Here is a 21,073-nt window from a genome sequence, read left to right as displayed (position 1 = left end):
TCACTGACGCAGGAACACGGCGAGCACGCGTGACGCTTTCATGATTTCTCAATAGCCTGAAAAATTCTGGCTCATGCTTGCTTTCAACGGTCACCTCAAGGTCAAATACTTTATTCTGAAAAACTAAAAAAAAAAATCAAACCACGCACTCAAACCAAAACACTGCTTCAGGTTGACCCTGAAATCACGCAAACGCCTTGAATGAATGAATTTGCTTATACTTAAACGAGGGTTACCTCATTGATTCTCCTCCTCAGATCGGGCTAAAGGGCTAATACGTGTTATTTCGTACACACGGCAGACCCTCGCCAGAATAAATGACGTCTGTTTGAGTATTCATTTCTTCATACAAGCTCGTTCCACGGAGGATGAACTTTACAGGGACCCAAGAAGGGGACAGAAAATCTGCTTTTGGCTGTAAGAGCTTGTTAATGAGCACCTCATTAACTGGAGGGCCTGTCTGCGTGGTCATAGGCAGCTGTGAGACACACACACATTGACATGACATTCAATGACTGTGTGTGTGTGTTCTATAATTGAGTCTCTGGAGGATCATGATGTCACAGCTCCTTGGTCCAGCCACTCAGGCCAACAACACATCACAGCAAGAAAGAGACAAACACACACACACACACACACACACACACGCACGCTCTGTGAGACTTTCAACTGATTCACAGACTCAAAGTGTGTTATATCTGAGTTTTAATGAGTTTTGACTACAAGCAACTGTCTAAAGATGACTCAGAACAGGGTATGGCTATGACAGATATTAGATGTGATATTAAAAGCACATGCATGCTGTATGAACGAGTGAATGTCAATGTGTGGGAAAAGGTGATTGGCAAAAACTGTAGTTTAAGGCACTCTGAGTGGTCATTAGACGAGAAAACGCTTGATAAATACAGACCATTAACCATCAGGGGGCGACTGCTCATGGTTGTAAGTATGAAAATAAGCTTTCCTGTCTTTTAGACAGTGCCAATGTCTCCCAGCCGTACATCACAGCATCACAGTCTCACTACCTTCCTTTTCCCTTTTGCTGCTGTCCTTCTCATAGACAATTGTCTTTCTAACTTTTGAAAAAAGAAAAAAAAATACGATAATTCTTCTCGCTTGAAATCGTAAAAACTAGCTATTTCTATCATTTACAACAACATATACATCATGACATCATCAAGTGTCAGAAACATCAGCAACAACAGCGACGCATGCTCCTGGTGAGCGGGTTATATCCTCACATCACCTCCATCTTTCCCGCCTTCGTTACCGCCTCACAGAGGTCGTCTCCGTGTCGTCCGAGGAAGCGAGGCGGGCAGAGCGATAAGTGTGTTCATTAAAAGACTCCCCCACGGGGGAACCAGACACACTTTGTTCTCCTCCTCTTTACTCCTCTTATCTGTATCTGCAGGGAAACATGGGGCAGTCTTTCCTCAACACTTGGGGAGAAACTGAAGTTTGGGATCAAGAGTAAAAACCGGAGCAGACCACAGTGAATGTAGACCACACCCATGTGCGGCTTTGCAGGTTATCATTGAGGACCCACAGGTCCTAAAAAAAACAGTAGGGACGGAGCAGGAACCTGCTGCTTACCGCTCACGCTAACATACCTTTGGACACTACCATGGTTGTCATGGTAACCCCCTCACAGATCAAAGGGAAGGTGAGAGAAGAGTCTGTCTGGGCGGACGCCTGCTGTGAAAGTCGAAGCTGTGAAAATGAGTTGTTTTTTAACTAGAAATCACTAAACCAGAAAACCAGAACGCAGGTCCTGATGTTTGGTGAGTTTATTTCATGCAAGGCACTCAGAGAGTAAAACAAAGAAAACAGAAGGATGAGAAATGTGAAAAGAAGAATACAAGGATATTAAATAATGACCTCATCTGCTCATCTTCTCGTCTTTCTTGTGTCTTCTTTACCACTTCCTGTCCTCATTTTCTATACTTCTCCATAATAATAATAATAATGCCATTCACTTGTCTCCAAAACTTCTTCTCTCCAGTTTCTCATCTCACGTCCTCCCTCCTCGTCTTCTTCCCCTTCAATCTTCCTCTCTACCTTGATTTACTTCCCTCGCCTTGTCTTTTTCTCCCCTCTACATGTGTTAAAGGATTAATAGCTAAAAGGTTCTGCCTTGTAGAGCCACAGCGTCACCTCTTCTCACCCAGAGCAACATTCAGAGATAAACTGCTGCCGCCTGCCTTTTTGTCAGCTCGGAGCTGTTGCCCTTGGGCTGTTGATAGGCCTGGAAGCCGTTTAAGTACGCGCAAGGAAGGCAAATAGCACACTGAGCGTCACTGATGAGCTTTTGTCTGTTTCAGGACGTCTTCCTGCCCCTGTCCCCTCTCCGTCCGCCTCGGGCACTTTTGTTTCTGACTAAAACAATCAAACAGCACCTGCCTCTGTCTGTCGACTCGTCACGACGGAGAATTGGTCTTCCTACGTCTTTCTGCATAATTTCTGTCTCCGCTCTCTGGCGCCAGGACCTCCTCCAGAGACATCTGTGCCGGGTTTGCTGATGCCAGCGGTCAAGTCTTTTGGGGGGACCGTGTTTTTTTCAAACACGGCACACAGACGGAGAAAAGTGCCCGTCTTTCCTCCTCAATTATTCTCCCACTCTATGCACTTTGTTGCAACGCTGCAATAGGAGCTAATAAGAAGTGAGAAAGCAGTTGTGACAAGGTGGACTCCGAAGCAGGAGAGTGGATACGAGACGCAGTCCAAACACGAACAAATGAAGCAGAGAAAGGACATTAAACATTACATAAAACATTAATGGAGGATGATGAATTGAATGGTTCTCCGAGTAATGACAAACAAATTAAAAGTTTAGCATACCTGCAACCTCTTGGACCATGTAATGTCAGTGCTGTGTATATTTATCTCCACATTTGTAGCGCGTGATAACCTCTGACCTCACCCCAAAGAAGCTTTGATTTGTCTGGTACCATGTTTTGTGTCTGACACCAGCTCTCAATCACTCTGTGTCGGATTTATCATCTATTTTCCTCGAAATGGAACCATAATTCATGAAATTGATATCATGTTGACACAAAGACCTTATTTCATCAAGGAAAATGTTTCACGACGTTACAAATCACACAAGAAGTAGAAGCTCTTTCTATAAAAAAAAAAAGCGAAGTTGCCCCCTAGTGGCTATTTCAGATTTGGCATCAGGTGGAAACCCAGAAGATTACACAATTATTTGTATTATTTTATTTATATACTGCGAATGGTTTTAGTCAACGAGTATGAGGAACATCAAATTAAGTGTTGGCAGGTAAGGTTTGGATGCACTAAACCATGATGTTTGAGAAAAAAATGGAACAGCTCAGGTGGAGATAGTTTTATTAAAAGCAGAAATATTAGCAGTGTCGATGTATCCTGTCAGTATATGTGTTAAGAGCCATGGTCCAATACCTGGACTGTATATTGTAAACCCTTATGATGACATAAATGCTTCACTAAGCAAATGTGCCATGTGACCAGAACATGAGTCACACAATAATTCAGAAACCATGTCAGATGTGTGGGTCATTTTTTTTGTAAAGATGTAGCAGCAACAGCATTTTAACCCGAGATACGTCGTAGCCCGTTTATTTCATCCTTCATTCGTGACACAGTTGGAGTTTTATGTCTCTGAAATGGCACCGCAACAGCAACAACTGTGCCAGACTGACGTGGTATTGGTAGATAAGGCAAATGTGTGTAGATCCTTGACGATGTCCATGCTCAGGCCCCGTAAAAGCCTTTACTCCCCTGCTAATTCCTACTGTAACGCTGCAGCGGTGACCAAGCAGCTGCTTTCTGTGCGAAGATTTTCAAAGAGAAACGAGCGAGGTCAACGCAGGCGAGCCAAAGATGAAAAGACGACCAGAAGGAAACAAGCAGCAACCATCAAAGCTGACTGACTGTGTGCGATCACACTCTGAAAAGACGATCCAATCAAATATCCACATGAGCACATGAGCACGACCCCACAGCACCATTCCATTAAAAGAAGTCACGGGGCGTATACAATATGTGCCGCACAAGTTAAAGAACAGACCGTGGTCACGTTCTCCTCGAATATTTCTCAACATTTTTTTTTATTATTGGAGGCCTAATTAGCTGTGGCAGATAAATTGCAGAGCATCTGGCTTTTAGTCACTTAAAGAGACGGCGAAGCAGATGCACATGTACGTGTTTACAAGGCTCCGGTTCAAACGGGAAATTGGGAAATTGGAAGAGGTTCATTGTCCGGGAGGGGGGGCTGGTGGTCACACTAGGAGAGAAATAAGGGGAATTTCTTTCAATACCAATTCATTTTCTAAATGTATTTTTTGTTTAGAATATGGGTGTCAAACATACGGCCCGGGGGCCAGATCCGGCCCGCCAGAGGGTCCAATCCGGCCCACAGGATGTATTTGTTAAAATTTCACACTACGATTACAATCTAAATGTCAAATACAATATTTTTCTCTTCCAGATACCTGTGACTAAACGTTTGTGCCATTTTAGATCCAGTGTGATGTGTAAATAGTACATTTAGGCACGATATTGTTGAAATTGCACTTATATTTCTCAAGAAATGTCATGTTTTGTAAAAATATCCTTCATTAAATGTAAAACAAAGGAGAAAAAAAGCAAGGAGTTTTTGTTGTTTATAGGTTATTATGCTATTATTTTACTATTTTTACTGGTCCGGCCAACTTGAGATCAAATTGTGCTGTATGTGGCCCCTGAACAAAAATGAGTTTGACACCCCTGGTTTAGAATATGGTGGGATTAAGACACAGAAAGCACCAGGTTAGTATTAGTAAAAGATCATGGATTTTACTTTAAACACACATAGTATGTATGTGTGTAGTACATCATTATGGATTAAAAATAGAGTCACTAATGTTCCGGTTCATGTAAGTACACCAGTAAAAACATTATGTAGCACTTGCCTGTTAGTATGTTCTTTAACTGTATAACTCTATAAATACCCACAGAGAACATCTTGAGCAGGTTATTTTCCAACCAGAAGGTGAGGGGGGTTAAATCCCCGTCTCATTTAATATGCATTCATCTACATGTGTGTGTGCGTGCGTGTGCATGTGAGTGTGTGTGCGTGTGTGTGTCTCCTGGCAGCTGTGCTGGCAGCAGGTAAAAAAGGTGTGAATGACAGCAGACGCTTTACTGTGAAGAGCTTCAAGTGCTCGTCAAGGCTGAGAAAAAAGAGTTATAAAAACAGATGATTTGTTAACTCTTATGAGGTTTTCCCCTCTTCATAAAAACACATCCTCTCAAAACTCTGTAATAATCTGCAACAAATCCCGGTCTGGGCAGGCAGACATCTTGTCTTCTTCCATTACAATTTTACCTCATAGGCAACGGTAACATAAATCGAGAATGCCGTTTATTTGGCCCGGGAAGATCATGTTGATTGATGGGACTTGGAACGAGTTTAAACCCACTTACAAGTGGCGTTTTGATCTTATTAGACTCTGGGTTTTAGATGAAGATAAGAAGTATCTATTTAAGCAGCTGTAATTTCTGTTTTTATGACAATGATGCATGAAACGATGGATTTAAAATGCGGGAAGGGTTAGTCGTAGCAGTCTTATTTTCAGACGCAGCAGGCAGATGTTTGCAGGGAAGGGAAACTAACTAACTAACTATCTAACTAACTGACTGACTGACTGTAGACTTCGTGCACAGCACCAACAGCAGAGCCGACAATTATTTGGACAGAGTGTTAGGACGTATGTGGTCCTACAGTACGTCAGGCGGCTCAGCTCTCCGGTCAACTGAAACAGCACTGTTGTTCACTGGTTGTTCACCGAGCAGACCGAGTCAACAATGGACTCAGGGCAGCAAACACGGCCGTAAATCGACAAACACGGTCAGCTAAAACTTTCACCGCTGCTCCTGTGATAGTGCTGTGCATGTATCTGCTCTTACCGCACCCTCCTCCCCCTTCTCTCCTAAATATTGATCAGATGTGGTCGATGAAACACATTTTATAGCCGTGAGTTTAAGCTGGGAAAATTGATATAACTCGTGAGTTATGAGTCAAAGCAATGAGGGAATCATCGATTGTGGTGTGGGTTTAGAAGAGAAACAGTAAAAACAGACAGCAGGGTTATGATCCTTTGCAAGTCCATGTGTCAATACCATAAACCTCAGGTGTCCTGATATACATGACTTATCTGCAGCGGAGATCGCACATGAATATAAACGTTGTCTTGTCTGGAACGCGGAATCAATGTGGGAGCAGCTGAAGTCTGTATTCTCTCAATTGGCCACCAGGGGGGCGTCTACTTGAGAGAGAAAAAAACAAAACAACTACAACAAAAAAGCCAAATCCAAGCCAATATTTCTCAATTACTGAATTGATCGTCAACTATTTTGAAAGTCAATGAATCATTTTCAGGGTTTTCTGATCTTCCAGATTCTTTAATGTGAATATGTTCTGGATTTCTTTGCTCCATGTAACAAAGAAATCCTAAAAAACTGGATCATTTTGGTTTGTGGACAAAAACAAGACATTTGAAAACGTCATCCTTTCATCGTTTGAGAGACACTGATCAATATTTTTCAACATTGACTTGATTTATCGAGGAAATAAGGGACAGATTAATGGACAGTTGCAGATACAAAAACTCTTTTGTGCACTGGACAATCCAAGGAACATTTTAAAGCGAGATGAAATACATGGTGACGTCTCTTTGTCTGCTGTGATTATAACTTGTGGTTAACTGTGCTAGGTGTGCACTTCCACTGCAAAACAGCTTAACATGGATGTGAATGCAGACTGAAAGGATGCATTTTCAAGGATTGCTGCTGCTGTACCGGTCAAACTATAAATAGAACCAATAAAACTCACAAAAGCTGTCCCAACAGGTGACTGGCACCTGTGGAGAAAACCTATCTAACCCTCCCAAAGCCTGACACACACAGGGCAGACGTACACAACAGTGTATTATTGAAAAAAAAAACTCACATAGTGACTGCAAGTTTGAGCAAAAACAGTGTTCGACAACAAAACTACCCTCTGACACACTGTATGTTCAACAAAAACGCTTTCAGTCAGTAATGGCCTGGATTCTTTAGTGGACACTGTTGTGATTTTGCACCTCTGCTAGTATTAGACTCTCCATCTTCCATAACTCAGTAACAGAGTAACACTGTCATCAAAAGCTTCATCACATCTATTAGATAAATGTTCGATAAACTTGGTCAGTGTGAACTGACAGTCCGACAGTATATTCAAACTGAGGACGCTTACAATGAGCCTCTGTCCTTATTATTATTATTATTATTGGTGAAGAAGCTGATAACACGTCACAAACATCTCAACTACTTAAGAGCCAAGTCTCAGATATGTCAGCAATCAAAATCTACGGATAATCATGATTTAAAACAGATTTTTTGCTCTTGAGTAACCTGGAAATGGTGGTTTTAGACTTTAGATAGTGGTTTCGACAGAAACTGCATTACACTTACAGTACATTGAAGAGGGCCTGTGATTTAAATGCTAACATGGGGAATTTATAATCCCCGTCAATAATCCCAATTTTGAGTGGAGCCGATACTTTTACTTGTTTACTGAGGACAAACACTTACTTAATCACTAAATTAATAAAAACATTAAATAAATCATTCATAATTTGTGGGTTTTTAATCACCTATTCCGACTCTCTGTAAATTATCAGTAATAGTCACAGAATTTGATGATTTTGATCGTTGGTGCATGATGGGATAGTTTTAACATCTACTTATTTTGTCCTGCTATTTTTCTTTAATGTTATGTTTTCCACGCTATTGTTGACCTTATAAAAAGGAACACTGCCTATACATGCCTTTAACATGCTTTTTCAAATGTAAAATGAGTAAAATAATAATACAAGCAATGCTGTCTTTTATCTTGAGCCGAAAGTCATTTGTGTTTCAATGTCTCGTAATGTCAAATATGTGTATGCGACTCTGCAACAGCAGCTAATGGATTATCCATGAAATCACACGGGGGGAGGTTTCTATTTGAACGCATTTCTAAATAACGCCACGACATAAAAGCTTTCATTTCTATTTACATTACACTTTTCATTAGAGTCCGCCGGAATGATCGGGGGCCAGACGCAATAAAACAATTATGTTTGGGTTTTTTTTGCTTTAAAAGTAGACGCGGTGAAGGCGGCGGCACAAACTAAAGCGTCCCAGACAAAAAATAAATCTATACTTTGTAAGAAAATAAATAAATATTGACAGAGAGGAACAAGGAGAAAGCAGAGTGGACCGTTCCTGCCAAATACACTCCTGTGGAATAAATGTGAAGGTAAAGGAAGCGTTGCCAAATCTTGATTTGAGCTGATATCCATCCATGTGCCTCTCCGTCTCTTACTCTCTTGTCCAAGACATCTACAGCTGCAATGACAGCATGCTTTACGACGACAGTAAAGGTGGGAATGGACAGCGCTAAGTGGAATCCATGCCAGGACTATTTGTAGGTTGGACCGAAAACAGATCAAACTGATTCCTGAGACTTTTTAATCAACATAATGGAGGAGGAGAGCGGAGATAATTAGAAGACGTAGTGCTTGTCGGGAAACAGAACTACGCGAGGAGGGCGATTACAGAAGATAAGGAGTTGTAGTAATGTGGTGGGAGAGGAAAAAAGATGTAAACACCGGTGATGTCAGGATTCATCCAGGGACAAAGGACAGTGCTAGATTTAGTGTGAAGTTAATCGTTACGGCTTTGCAAAGAAAGACATATAAGGCTGGACAATTCATCACGATCCATCTCTATTTTTGAACATGTACAAGTTATCATGCTTGCATTAAGGACACAGGGTGGTACTTCTGCACATCTCTACACATTGAACTGAACCTTGACTTGTGTTTTTGTTGACGTGTTAATTAAATGGCATTCGCAAGATTCCCAATTAGATAATGCCACAAATCTTTCAGCCTTAATTACACAGCACTCGAGCACAAGTGTTGCTTTAAGGTCCAGTGTGCCGGAATTAGTGACTATAGTCACTAATTCTATAGACTATAGATTATAACGAACACGTCTCATTATGCCAGAAAGGAAACAAAAATGCCTGTGCAAGGAGCCATTTCCCTTAAGTACATCATTAAGACTTAGTTTATGGCAAAAAAAACAACAACAATATTTTGTAAAATGATTCTACACAAACGCTTGACACAGCCAGCGGTGATGTGGCGTCCACCTTCGTAGGTTACACGGTGTCCTTCCACAGCGTGTTGTTTATGCATAAACACATCAACGCGATTTGATTTTCACGATGTCTACAAATCATCGCGTTCTCTGCTCTGAAAATAGGCCGCAGTCAAAGTTCGCGACAGTTTTGGATGATTTACAACGGCTGGACAGACTTTTGAACATGTATTAAAGAGGAAACTATTAAGCTAATTGACAGGATAAATCTATGTGCGCACGAGTTGGAGGAGTGGAAGCCGAATAGCGAGGGGTTGAAGGCTCTGTGTCTCTGGATTAATGCAGAAAAGTGGTCGGTGTTGGAAAACCTTACACGTGTGTACTAGAAAAATGGGAAACAGATATATTCTTATCTACTTCTAGATAAGATCTATTATCTATTTATAGGTCACATATTCAGGCTTTAAAAAAAATGTTTTTTTTTGTTTCCTAATGTGTTGTTGAGTCAATATTTTTTTTTTGAAACGAGCCAAGTGAACTTTGAAACTTTCATATATTTCACAAATTCAATCCAATTTAAACCAAATTTAGCACTATTTGCTCATGTGTGTTTATATAGTTGGTGAGAAATGAAAAAAAGGATGTAAGACATTTTCTTATCGCCTCTGTAAATACTTTTCACAGATTTGAATACTGACTTTCACATATTAAGTTCATATGTCCAAGCCATCCTTAAAAACTGAAGATATGGCTGTTTACCCCAATCATTTTTATTATTATTTAGAGAGAACCTGGTTTCTGGTTTCTGGAATTTGTTGTCTGTCCATCAACACCACAGACACTGTTGTGTTCGGACCATTATAAAGTCAATGTCAGGTATTTCATGGAGCTTTAACTTGAATTATACACTCCTTTTTTCAGATGATTTAAAGATGAGTGATGACCAGAAGAATTGTCTTGTCTTGTTTGTCTTGTCATCTATTTGCTTCAAAGCCTGTTTTTTGTGATTATTATTATTATCATTGTTATTTCTCTTTTTTTTTTCTCCGCACACGGATGACAGAAATCCGTTGAGCAAGCTGAGCACATCCAATTATCACAGTGTGACTGGAAGTAGACATAATGGCTCCTCACAATGGTGAAATTGTTTAAATGGATGCCTGGATGTGTCGGGGTCAGGTCACGTTTTTGATATAATGAAAAACAAAACAAAACAAGCGAGTGAGTGTTCCGTTGTTCATCCTTTAATGAATAGGACGACAAAAAACACTGACGATAGAATAAGACGAGGTTTAACAGCTGCACGCGGATCGATGTGAGTCTCGAAGATGGGGAGAAACTTTTGACAATTAAATATAATAATATAACAACAGCACAGGATGATTTACTGCATGGTATATGGAAGAGTATTAGTGCCACACATAAAAAATTAAAAATAAAAAAGCATGAATTCTGAGATAAAGGTCAAAATCTTTTCTTTAATCTCTTTTAATCTGTACTGATCTCAATAACCCCACATGTTGTTAAAGACACTCTACGTAAAGTCATTTCTGATAAATGACCTTCTGATGTGATCAGACAATGCTTCCCAGTTCATAGATAAACAAATGTCTCCCCTGACCAACGCCAGCAGATGAAAGTGCTTCTTTAAAAAAGGAAGAAGAAAAAAAAAAGTCAGATGCTCCGTCTTCCTCACAGCGGGCAGCTGACACTGCCTCGCAGCCACCCCTCGGAGCAGGGAATTGAATCTCAATTACAGAGCAATTCCGTTCTAACGCTTCATATAAGAGTGACCTCATTAGTTACTCACATCCACCGCAGCGTGCACGGAGCCACAGACCTCACATCCCATGATTCCATCTTGTTTTTATGCATTTCCATTTATTTATGTGAATATTTAGTCCATATAAAACACTTGAATCCTTACCATTAACAACACAGAACATTTTTATCTAGTGTTCTGTTACTGACTTAACATCAGTGACAATGCTTTCATTCTTGTTTAGCATTAAAAAATAAAAACTCTAGACACTGGAGACAAACACTGGAGTGTGTAAATCCAGTGTAAGGACTGGTGAACGACTTGTGACAAGTCGTACAACTGTGTGTATACTTGTGTATACATCTTTGAAAACAGTCACCAACAAATAAACATCTTGTATCTTGTCTATTGAACGTTTTTGAATGATTTCCTTTTTCTCAGAATTCAGACTTTTTCTTTAATTCTGACATAATTTCAGAATTCTGAGTTAATCTCAAAATGTTTCTTTAATTCTGTCTTTAATCTAATAATTCTGACTTAATCTCAGGATTCTGATTTAATCTCAAAATTCAGATTTTTCATTAATCTCAAAATTTGGACTGTCTTTAATGTCAGAATTCTGAATTTAATCTTAGAATTGTGACTTTTTCTTTAATCTCCAAATGATTACTTTTTTCCTCAGAATTCTGACTCACTCAGAATTCTGATTTCATCCTCTTATCTCAGAATTCATAATTTTCCTCTAATCTCTGAATTCTGACTTTTCTCTAATTTCATAATTCGGACTTTCTGACAAACACTAGGGTCTTGATAGGAAGGGTGAACGTCTTGTGACGAGTGTATATACTTATTCACCTTTAAAAATAGTCACCAACAAATAAACATCTTGTAAATGTTTTATATAGAACATTTTTGAGTGATTTCCTGTTTTAGTACACGTTGCTCGTCTACATCTACATCTATGTTGATATCTGAGACAAAAAAGGTTATTATTATATACACTTACATACACTTATATAAACCTTGTGAAGGTAAGGTAACACCTTAAGGGCTTTCATAAAGCTCTTTAAGGGTGAGTCATTAACAAAGAAATGTGACACTGAACAGAACCAAGGCAGGTGAAAAACGAATATAACGCTCAGCCTTGCAGCGATAAGTGTTTTCCAATTGCACAAAACCAACGGTGTAATGTTCCAACCGCAACATACTCATTCTCCTCCTTTTCTCCCAAACACACACAGAATGATTTAATGTCTTCCTCGTCCTCCTTCTGTCTCTCTGACAAATTCACACACAAACACAAACACAATCCTCCCCCCCGTTATTTTCATATCACTCCCATACATTTATCAGCTAATCCCGGGGAAAAAAAAGAAGAGAGTCAGCCCAGAATCTGAGACAATGCCCGGTATCCAAAAACCCCTCTGTGTGTGTGTGTGTGTGTGTGTGTGTCTGAGTGTGTGAGAGAGAGAATGAATTCTAATACACAGAAAAGAGCACTGAAAGTCAAACACAGTTGTCCATGTAGATTACCCTCCTGTTATCTCCCTGTATGGCTCCTGTGTTGTGAGGTGAGAGCATGTATTTGAACGTGTGAATGCAAAGTGTATGTGTGAACATTAAAATTAGGTAAATCTTTAATAATACACATGGAATAATGCCTTTTTAAAGGCTGTCCATCTTTGTGTGTGTACTTGTATTTATATCTGTGTGAGGTGAGGACATTTTGTCCAGGCCCCACAACTTTAAAGGTTTTTTTTTTACCAGGTTAAGACCTGGTTTTAATTAAATTAGGGTTAGAACTGGATTTTGGTAAGATTACACATTCATAATGTGAAAAACTATATGTTATTTGTCAGATCCAGACTCCCCTGACTGAATGTTCTGTGTCTTTGTTGATCCACTGTGATCTGTAAATTGTTATATACATGTGTAAGTGTTAAATTTAGGCATAATATTTCTGAAATTTTTCCTCAAGAAATGTCATGTTTTTGTAATAAGATGCTTCATTAATTGTAAAAGGACAGGAAACAAAATGGAGATCTTGTTGTTTATAGGTTATTATGCTATTATTTTTATTGGTCCGGCCCTCTGCAGATCAAATTAGCCTTTTATGTGACCTCTGAACTCAAATGAGTTTAGGGTTAAAGGTATTAAAGATCATTTTAGGTCATTAGTCAGTCTCTGAAACATTTGTTATGAACAGCAATAATTTAAGAAGATTATTAAATGATAATGATTTACAAATGGATATTGATGAAATATTTAGCAAAATTAAATAAAAACAACCCTGTAAAGTAAAGTAAAGTGTTTTGGTCAGATTAGTTTGTGTCAACGCACAGAAATACTATATGTGCATTCTTAAAGCTGCAGTACGTAACCTGTTCTTTGCTGCTGCTGATTGTCCATTATTCTGCCTCTGTTGGTTCTTCATGGACGGAAATGATGTAACATCGTACACCATGTTCTTTCATCTGAAAACGACCAATCAGACCTGACGAGGGAGCGTTTGTGTGCATTCACCAGGGGAGCAGGGGAGGGCGGGGACAAGAAGCACCTATCCTGCCTGGATTTAGTTTTGAGCGATAGAATTCACTTCTGAAACATTTTCATACTTGAAACACACGAGTATTTTGTGGCTGATTGGAATTGGAACAATTACCTGAAAGTAACAGACGACTGTCGTATCATAAAGGTACCGACGACAGCTTTAATGTCAGAAAACAAAAGCACACCCATTTTTACATAACGTCCTGTGTTTATGTGGAAAACGAGCAGCAACTCAAAAGTGTGATCCAAGCAGACTATCGCACATCCTCGCTGACTGCGCTGTGTTTGTCAATATCACAAGTGATTACCAACACAGTTAGAACAACACTTCATGTGCACACTGCATAAATAGAGTGCTATTGAGAATAAACAGCCCGTCCTGGACTCATCAATCATCACCACCCCACCAGCTACACAGTGTACGTAACCAGCTTATGCAACAGTCTCCCAGCCGAGCTGCCAAAGCCTCATATTAACTGTTTCCTCACATGATAAGCGAGCACGTATGAGACATAACAACAATGACAGTCATAACCCTGGTGATTTGGCGACATCATGTGGAGTCTGATACCACGAGCTCTGCCATTTTAATAAAGAAATAACATTCTGTGCGCAACAACCACGTCATTTCATACTGCACGCGCACACACGAGTCTGTGAGCAGCCACTCGCAGGGAAAGGAAATGGAAACTGCGCTGGGAAGTTGGAGGTGTGCAGTGTGCAGCCTGTCGCCCGCAGCTCGTCATCTGAGAGGCTCACTGTGGACCTTAATGACTGCTGTCTCTTCTTGTCGGTGATTTTTTTTTTTTGCTTTTTGAAGCTCAGTAAAAACCTCTCTACATTTCCCCACATGATTTCAATGTGATAAAAATCCCATTGCCAGGTAATCAGTACGACTGTGATGTCGTAGCAGTAGGAAATGTTCATTTTTGGATGTGCAATAACTCAGAGTTGCTACGTGGAAACAGAGAAATTACACCATGCATGTTTTTTATGGATCCTCGTAAAGCTTTGTTTTTCAGTGCAGTGCTCATCCCCCTACTCCAAAATAAATCAGTTATTTCATTTTACACGAGAGAACTGGGGAGTTTTTTTATCCACTGCTGCCTCCATCAGTTCAGTTCATGTGTTATTTTATGACGTTTCCTTTTATTTGGATTTATAATATTGATACAAACTTACCAAAAAATAAAAGAAAGTATTAAACAAAAACACAGATTTTCTCTATGGACTTTGGTTGTTGTTTGTTTCAACAATGAGATAAGACGTTGTAGACTTAAGCGGGCAAAGATTTTAATTAGGTGAGCATTTTAAGTGGCTAAAATGTGTTTTTATTGTCTCATTTTAAATGTTTTCTCTGAGTTATTGAAAAAAAGTCATTCTTTCAATGCCCCATTCAACCACACTTCTGAAGAGACTAAACGACAATCTTTCATTACAGAAGCTTCACTCTCACATTACAGAATGCCTACAAATGAGGTTAGGTTATTAGATATGTTTTAAAGTTGCCACTGGTTTTCAGCATTTATCTCCTGTTCCTTACTAGTTGTCGTCACCTGCTGCCTGTACTGGAAGTTCATGTCTGAAACCTAAAACCTCAGACAAAGCCACTGGTAAAACACCTCATAAAGGTTCACAAAGGTTCTGTGCAGCCTACCTGACTCCATGAAGTCCTGGTTGAAGCCGTTCCAGGCCTCTTTGCTCTTCTTCAGGTTCCCCTCCATGACCTTGATGTCGGCGAAGGGACAGTTGCACTCCGGGAAGCGTGGCGAGCACCGGCACCAGCAGTCGTTGTTGCGGCAGAGCAGCTCTCCCTCAGAGTTGCAGGCGACGTAGCTGAGTGCTGCCTCCACAAAACGCCCACGTAGGAACTCTGGGAGAACATCCTGCAAACCTGGAAACAACAACAACAACAACAGAGTCTTGTTGAAAGGATGTGTCGATGCAGGTGATTTAAAGAATTAGTGAGAATTAGTGACGTCAAGTTGCACAGTGCAGGGGACCTATGGTGGGCTTTGCAGACCAGGAAGCATCTCTCTACCATCTACCAAGTCGGTGAATCTGAGTCTTAGTCACCAGAGAGGAAAGAGCTGGAAAACTGTACATAGTTTCCATTTGTTGGCCTGTTTTTGTTTTATACTGTTAAAATTTCAAATTTAACACATCTGGTGTTCATGTACAACCACAGTGTTTGTTCTTTTAAAAATAAAACTTGTTATTTTTCTTTATTTTAAATTGTTAATACACTATTCAAACATGCAGTAAATTGTAAATAACTGTCAGATATTGAAAGTTATTCTGGAAAAAGAAATAACCAAAAAGTAGTACAGACGGACATTTTCAGGGTAAGGAATTGAAGGGTTAAGGGCTTATTTTAAGGCTAAGAAAACTAAGTGTTATCAGTCTGTTAAAGAACATACATATATCATATATATACAAAATTTTATTCCCAACATGCTGTAATTTCATATTTCCTTAAAGGCAACAATCATGTAAACCTGTAATTTAGTGACGTGAGGCGTTCAGGTTACACCAAAGTGACGGCTCTAATTCAAGCTCCAATATACACAACAGGACACGGTAACTGAGATATTCCGTGCATACTATGATTATTGAATCGTGCACGGCTACACTGACACTAATGACACGTCTCTCCGTGGCCCAGGCCAATGGAAATGACTGGTGCGATGAAAACAGCTTATCAGGCCGCTGTGGCTATTGTGCAAACGTCACGTCAAAGAGACCCGTCACTTGACCACATTTCAAACGTCTCCCGGTGCCGCGGTCGCTGATTGGCGGTGAGACGTGTTATTACCAGGGAAAATAGCTTTGTTTCCTCCTTGTATCAATTTCAGTGGCAGCTCCTGCCTCAGATATAATGAAGGTGCATTTACAATAAGGTCTGAAGGCTGCTCGCAGGCATGTTTTAGTAGTTTTGGGAGCCATCAGCGGAAAACTGTCAAGTACAGTCTGCAGTCTCCATAAACAACCTGCCGTCCCACATACGGCGCGGTGCTTATCATTCCTCCTTCCTTCTGTATCGGAGGAGCTCAAAGTGCCATGAAAGCATTTTTAAGACACAGGTTAGGGTCGGCCAAACAAATACGGACAAGTGTTGTCACTTTATTCAGAAATAGAATGATCTGTAAACTCAATCTGGGTAAAAACAACATTCTTCTTTCACTTTTTCTCTTCTCTTTAATTTGCTTTACTTACAGTAGAATTGAGTCTTCATTAATGTTTATTTCTACATTTGTTTGACACCAAAGCAAATTCCTTATATATTAATACCAACTTAAAGATATACTAGGTAATATAGAAGCCCATTTCCGAAAAAAAAGAGGAAAAACTTAGCCTTGAAATTATTAGATAAAAATTCATAATTATGCGATAAAAAATCAAAATTATGAGATAAAAAGTCACAATTATGAGATGAAAAGTGAAAATTAATAATAATGACTTTTTAGCTCATAATTATCACTTTTTAATCTTGTAATTTCTACTTACTTCGTGGATATCTTTATTATCGAGGCTGTTTTACGTCTTTCTTTTTTTTCTGGCAGAAATGGACTTCCATAAGATACTGATAAATAGAAACTATTTACTGCATGTTGCACACACACACACACACACACCTGTGCACAGACATGTGCCTAAAACACATTCCACTGAAGAAACTTATAGTAATAATTATTATAGAGACAGAAAACACGGAATATTGCATTCCCTTCTCCATGTTTCATTTGATTTTTCCCCCCATTCAATTATTTCACAGGAAATAAAGAGAAAATGTATTTTTCCCTGCTTTAATAAATGTCGTGGTGGCTTTTATTCCAAGTACAAAGAAAAGCACAACGGATAAACAATAAAAAACTACTGTATAGTATTAGCATTTGGAACTTCTCCTCTCTCAGGAGAAGACGCCTGCCTCAGACCCACAGCAGCACAATAACTAAAAATAGAGTAATAAAAAGCCAGCTCATTCCCACACTGTAACGCACTACTCCATCATGTATATTATTACCATATTAGCGCAGCAAAATGGATTCATGCACTTTTTCTGCCTCTCTCCCCCAGGCGTTTTTTTTTTTTTGGATGTCAGAGTAAGCAGAGCCAATATGTATATAATTATATTAACGGCGGCTGAATTCCATTTAGCTGGTCTGGCTTCAAGGTCCTGATGTTGTCGAGTTCTCTCTCACCCGTGTTTACGGGACATTTTTGAGCGACTTGGGATCAGAGCAGTTACAGTGCAGGTTAAATCAGGTGCTTGTCAATAATCTCACACACAGCATGAATACGTGGAAAAAGTGAACGTGAGTTGCCCACTTTTACTTTGTGTACTTTAGGGAATGAATGCATCTTTTATATATTTAATAGTATATATAAAGTGTGACGCATAACCAAGGTTTTTGGAATGTTCTACAGTCTAATATTTTAGGTTTGGTGGTCTCCACTTATAACTTATGTAAATATACTACTACTACTACTACTACCACCAGTGGTGGGCTGTCAGGGCAATATCAAAAAAGTATTTTTTATTTTTTAATTATTATTATTATTTTTTTTTAATAATCAACTAAATGTGTGTCTGAACGTGTCTGAAATCAATTACTTTTTCAGTATGTTATGATTATATTTCCAGAAAGAATATGGTTATTTTTTGTGAAGCTGAGCTGGATTTTCCTGGATGTCATTAAACGCATCATAGCTCCGTGGACCTGCTCTAGTAGTATTGCTGGCCTTTCGTTGAAGCTGCCATTTCCTATTTGGTTCTATCTTTGACTGACGTGTGTCGTCAGCCAATCAAAATGTGATATCATAGTGACAGAACGCCCCAGGCCCAGTGATGTGTCTGGCGCTAGCCCCCGCCGTTGTCATCAACGATGTTTGAACCTTTGGCGGGTTTTGAAGTAAGCTATGATCACTGCATTAACACCACCGATCCATCATGTTTCTGATCTCCTTCATGTGCACTTTTCACGGCGATCGTTTGGAGAAAAGAAGGAAATGATTTCAAGAGGAAGACCTACACCCAAGAGGTACATCATTTACGGTAGTGTAAACGATGAATTGATAACATTTTTTGGAAGTGGTGAGGACAAAAATGTTGATCATAAATAGTGGGGGACGTGTTCCGCCACGTAGCTGACGCCAATGCTTATGTGGAAGCTTGTTTTTGTGTCATATAGTGGCTTGTGAAATTGCGTTTGCTGAGGGACTTAATGGAAGATGTGGTGGTAATGATGCAGTAGCCTATAGATGCGCAGTGGTGTGTGTGTGTGCTATGGTTGTTGCAGATCAACTGTCTCGTGAATAAAGTCGCCGTTTGTGCGTGTTTTTTTTTTGTTTTTTTTACTGAAACCCCACGGTACACTACTGACTACTACAACTAATAATAATAATAATAATAAGAGTGTTCTAGAGGCGGGAGGCAGAGTGGCTGAAAGCCCTGGACTCCATGTAAACTGTATTCTATACTTCCCAACTGTATAAACTCAGTATCTGCTGTTTGCATGTGAGCTGAAGCAGGAGTCTGACAGTACTGGGCACCTCTCTTTCCCCGCCTTGTCTCCACCTGTGGCTCCTCCTCCTTTCTCTCCTGCTCACCCAATCAGCTCACCTGCTTCCACTCCTTTCATCAGCTCAGCCTCAGATCGTAACAGTCGCCTCTGTGGGATAATGTCACGGCTCTCCTGAGAACATCGTTTACTCTCGTGTCTCGTCGCTGCTTGTTGTTTTGCATTTTTCACTCACCCCTGTGCTCTCCTGTGTCCAGAGCGCTCTTCCCGAGCGCATGCTGCCATTGACGCTTATCCCCCAATACCGACACCTCGACTATTTCCCCTCACGCTTTTTAATAAAACAGTGAAAAGTGCCGCGTCTCCTCGTCAGTACGTGCTCCTGGGTCCTAAACTGTCACGTAACGGTCAGATTTGTTGTGATATGGCTGCCGAATCATTGGTGGTGGATCTATATACATATGTGTGTTATGCTCACGGATGTGTTGAATAAACCTTTTTCACAGCAGATAAACAGCGGTTTTACTCATAACACTAATTCAGGTTTAAGAGGCGGTGTTGTTGTTCAAGTGTAGGCACTTGTAGAAATAGTTTTATTTGTTTTTTTCTAAATTCAAACATGTTTCCCTGATTTTCTGGACGTGTTCTGCTGTGAAAACAACAAATCTAATGCTGGCCTTAAATTCAGCACACATCTCTGACTAAAAAATGGATTCTTCATATATTACTTTTGGTTTCTTTTTAAATGTGTTCATGTTCAGAGAACGTTCTGCCTCCTTAATGCGGTGTGTCTATTTAATTTAATTTGATTTAGCAAAGGTTTTTCCTCCATGTATTTCATTTGAAATAGCTTAAACAATGTTTACCCATAAATATGAGCATATTTTTTTTTTACTTTGAGGTTAAAAGTTCAATATTTCATTTGGCGTTATTGATCAAAAACTCTGCGATACTGTGAATGAAATAATCTCAGAGGACAAGAACTCTACAGATCGCCAACTCCAGTGCAGACAATAAAATCGAAAGAGAATTAAGAGGATTTAGAGAGAAACAAACCATACAGCATCTGAAATGTTTACATTTCAATCCACTGTATAGAACTTTACCTGCTGATAGACATCACCATCTTACATAACATGTCACTGAGATGTACACATCTGAACTTGTTAGATTTCAAATTTTGAAACTAACCGAACCTTTTGAATAACGTATTCCCTTCCTCGCCTGAGGCGGCGCTGCATCAGGAATTACTGACGGAGAAGACGACAAACAATGAACAAGAAAACTTGCTCGTCTGCAGCAAATCTTATTGTTTTATGTGAACTTACGACACAGATACGCTGCAGCGACGGGCTCGGACATTTCTCCCGGCTATCTTTCTTCACGAGCGTATGTTTTGGTTGTGTTTACCCACAATGCCCTGCGGAGGATTCAATTTAGAAGGAGGTGTTCAAATCCTTTGTTGCCCATTGCAAAAGGTGGGGATTTTTTTGGGACACAATAACTGATTAGATTCTAACCAAATGGAAAAACAACCATTCACTCTCACACCTACGGTCAATTTAGAGTGTCCAATTTACCTAATCCCCCTTTGGACTGTGCAGCTCCATGCAGAAAGGCCTTTGTTCCAACTGGGACTCGAACCCCGGTCCGTTTTTGGCAACATGTCGCCAAAAATTCAGATTGAGCCTCAAGAACGGATGTTAGTAATAGAGGATCAAACTTACACATAAACCCACGCTGATGAGAGTTTCAGACGCGGAAAGATCGTCATGATTCATCTGAAACAAGTGCAATTGAGCGCAGGAGCTCAGGACCACAGGAGAACCATGTGTATTTCTCATGTCCATCCGGCCCACTCCAGCATTTTAATGTAAAGTAAAAACATGCCAAACATCCTCTTGGAAAGACAAGCTCATGTTTTCTTCTCACTCATACACAGAAATCAATTTCTGTTTTTTGCTTTCTACCCGTCCAGAGTTGGTTCCCCCCAGTGTCTGCGACCGCACAGCTGACAGAGCATGCAGTTCAATTTAATCAGTAATTACATTCACGACACTATAAAATGTGTTTGTGTACGATATACAAT

General features: G+C 39.9%; 1 protein-coding gene across 1 annotated transcript in view; it reads right to left on the bottom strand.

Annotated features, from left to right (window-relative positions):
- The window catches only part of brinp2 (bone morphogenetic protein/retinoic acid inducible neural-specific 2), a 176,381-nt gene that overhangs the window by 25,648 nt on the left and 129,660 nt on the right, over positions 1 to 21,073 (bottom strand). Inside the window, exon 6 of the mRNA XM_044031466.1 lies at positions 15,120 to 15,356. Within this exon, the coding sequence (XP_043887401.1) occupies positions 15,120 to 15,356 (237 nt within the window). The remainder of the gene's footprint in view (positions 1 to 15,119; positions 15,357 to 21,073) is intronic.

The sequence above is a fragment of the Solea senegalensis genome, linkage group LG1, assembly GCF_019176455.1.
Source record: "Solea senegalensis isolate Sse05_10M linkage group LG1, IFAPA_SoseM_1, whole genome shotgun sequence".
NCBI classification, from domain to species: Eukaryota; Metazoa; Chordata; class Actinopteri; order Pleuronectiformes; family Soleidae; genus Solea; species Solea senegalensis.
Note: the sequence above shows the minus strand (reverse complement) of the source record. Positions and strands in the feature narration are given on the sequence as shown.